Source organism: Pseudophryne corroboree, unplaced genomic scaffold, assembly GCF_028390025.1.
Source record: "Pseudophryne corroboree isolate aPseCor3 unplaced genomic scaffold, aPseCor3.hap2 scaffold_1294, whole genome shotgun sequence".
NCBI classification, from domain to species: Eukaryota; Metazoa; Chordata; class Amphibia; order Anura; family Myobatrachidae; genus Pseudophryne; species Pseudophryne corroboree.
The window spans coordinates 144,811-146,461 of record NW_026967920.1 but is presented as its reverse complement, the minus strand read 5'-3'; the positions used below and the strand labels follow the sequence as shown (position 1 = coordinate 146,461).

At 50.0% G+C, this 1,651-nt stretch overlaps 1 protein-coding gene across 1 annotated transcript; it reads left to right on the top strand.

Annotated features, from left to right (window-relative positions):
* The first annotated feature begins 206 nt into the window (after positions 1-206).
* LOC134994276 (histone H3-like) lies at positions 207-619 on the top strand. Its single transcript, XM_063950936.1, has one exon. The coding sequence runs from the start codon at positions 209-211 to the stop codon at positions 617-619; it is 411 nt and encodes a 136-aa protein (XP_063807006.1). The 5' UTR covers positions 207-208.
* The last annotated feature ends 1,032 nt before the right edge of the window (positions 620-1,651 follow it).

Here is a 1,651-nt window from a genome sequence, read left to right as displayed (position 1 = left end):
ATACTGATTTTGTTGCCGCACCCGGGAGAAACCCTAAAGTCTTGGAGGGCTTTTTGAAAAGTACTATGCATATGCCTAAGCCAATCAGGATGAAAGGCGCCTTTAACTCATCCAATGACAGCGCAGCACAGTGCATAAATAGAGATGCTAGCGGCTGCTTTCTATATGTATTCGTTTTTTTGCCTTTAGACGTGTTTCGTGAGGAGAGATGGCCAGGATCAAGCAGACCGCCCGCAAATCTACCGGAGGTAAAGCTCCCCGCAAGCAGCTGGCAACCAAGGCTGCTCGGAAAAGCGCCCCAGCTACCGGCGGCGTGAAGAAGCCTCACCGCTACCGTCCCGGGACTGTTGCTCTCAGAGAGATCCGCCGCTACCAGAAATCCACCGAGCTGCTGATCCGCAAGCTGCCCTTCCAGCGATTGGTGCGTGAGATCGCCCAAGACTTCAAGACCGACCTGCGCTTCCAGAGCTCTGCCGTTATGGCCCTACAAGAGGCCAGTGAGGCTTATCTGGTGGGGCTGTTCGAGGACACCAACCTGTGCGCCATCCACGCCAAGAGGGTAACCATCATGCCCAAAGACATCCAGCTAGCCCGCAGAATCCGAGGGGAGAGGGCATAGACACTAGAGATGAGCGCCGGAAATTTTTCGGGTTTTGTGTTTTGGTTTTGGGTTCGGTTCCGCGGCCGTGTTTTGGGTTCGACCGCGTTTTGGCAAAACCTCACCGAATTTTTTTTGTCGGATTCGGGTGTGTTTTGGATTCGGGTGTTTTTTTCAAAAAACCCTAAAAAACAGCTTAAATCATAGAATTTGGGGGTAATTTTGATCCCAAAGTATTATTAACCTCAAAAAACATAATTTACACTCATTTTCAGCCTATTCTGAACACATCACACCTCACAATATTATTTTTAGTCCTAAAATTTGCACCGAGGTCGCTGTGTGAGTAAGATAAGCGACCCTAGTGGCCGACACAAACACCGGGCCCATCTAGGAGTGGCACTGCAGTGTCACGCAGGATGGCCCTTCCAAAAAACCCTCCCCAAACAGCACATGACGCAAAGAAAAAAAGAGGCGCAATGAGGTAGCTGACTGTGTGAGTAAGATTAGCGACCCTAGTGGCCGACACAAACACCGGGCACATCTAGGAGTGGCACTGCAGTGTCACGCAGGATGTCCCTTCCAAAAAACCCTCCCCAAACAGCACATGACGCAAAGAAAAAAAGAGGCGCAATGAGGTAGCTGACTGTGTGAGTAAGATTAGCGACCCTAGTGGCCGACACAAACACCGGGCCCATCTAGGAGTGGCACTGCAGTGTCACGCAGGATGTCCCTTCCAAAAAACCCTCCCCAATCAGCACATGATGCAAAGAAAAAGAAAAGAAAAAAGAGGTGCAAGATGGAATTATCCTTGGGCCCTCCCACCCACCCTTATGTTGTATAAACAAAACAGGACATGCACACTTTAACCAACCCATCATTTCAGTGACAGGGTCTGCCACACGACTGTGACTGATATGACGGGTTGGTTTGGACCCCCCCCAAAAAAGAAGCAATTAATCTCTCCTTGCACAAACTGGCTCTACAGAGGCAAGATGTCCACCTCATCTTCACCCTCCGATATATCACCGTGTACATCCCCCTCCTCACAGA

What these genes read in the sequence shown, in the direction of transcription:
- LOC134994276 (XM_063950936.1), top strand. Translation starts at nt 209, where the DNA reads ATGGCCAGGATCAAGCAGACCGCCCGCAAATCTACCGGAGGTAAAGCT.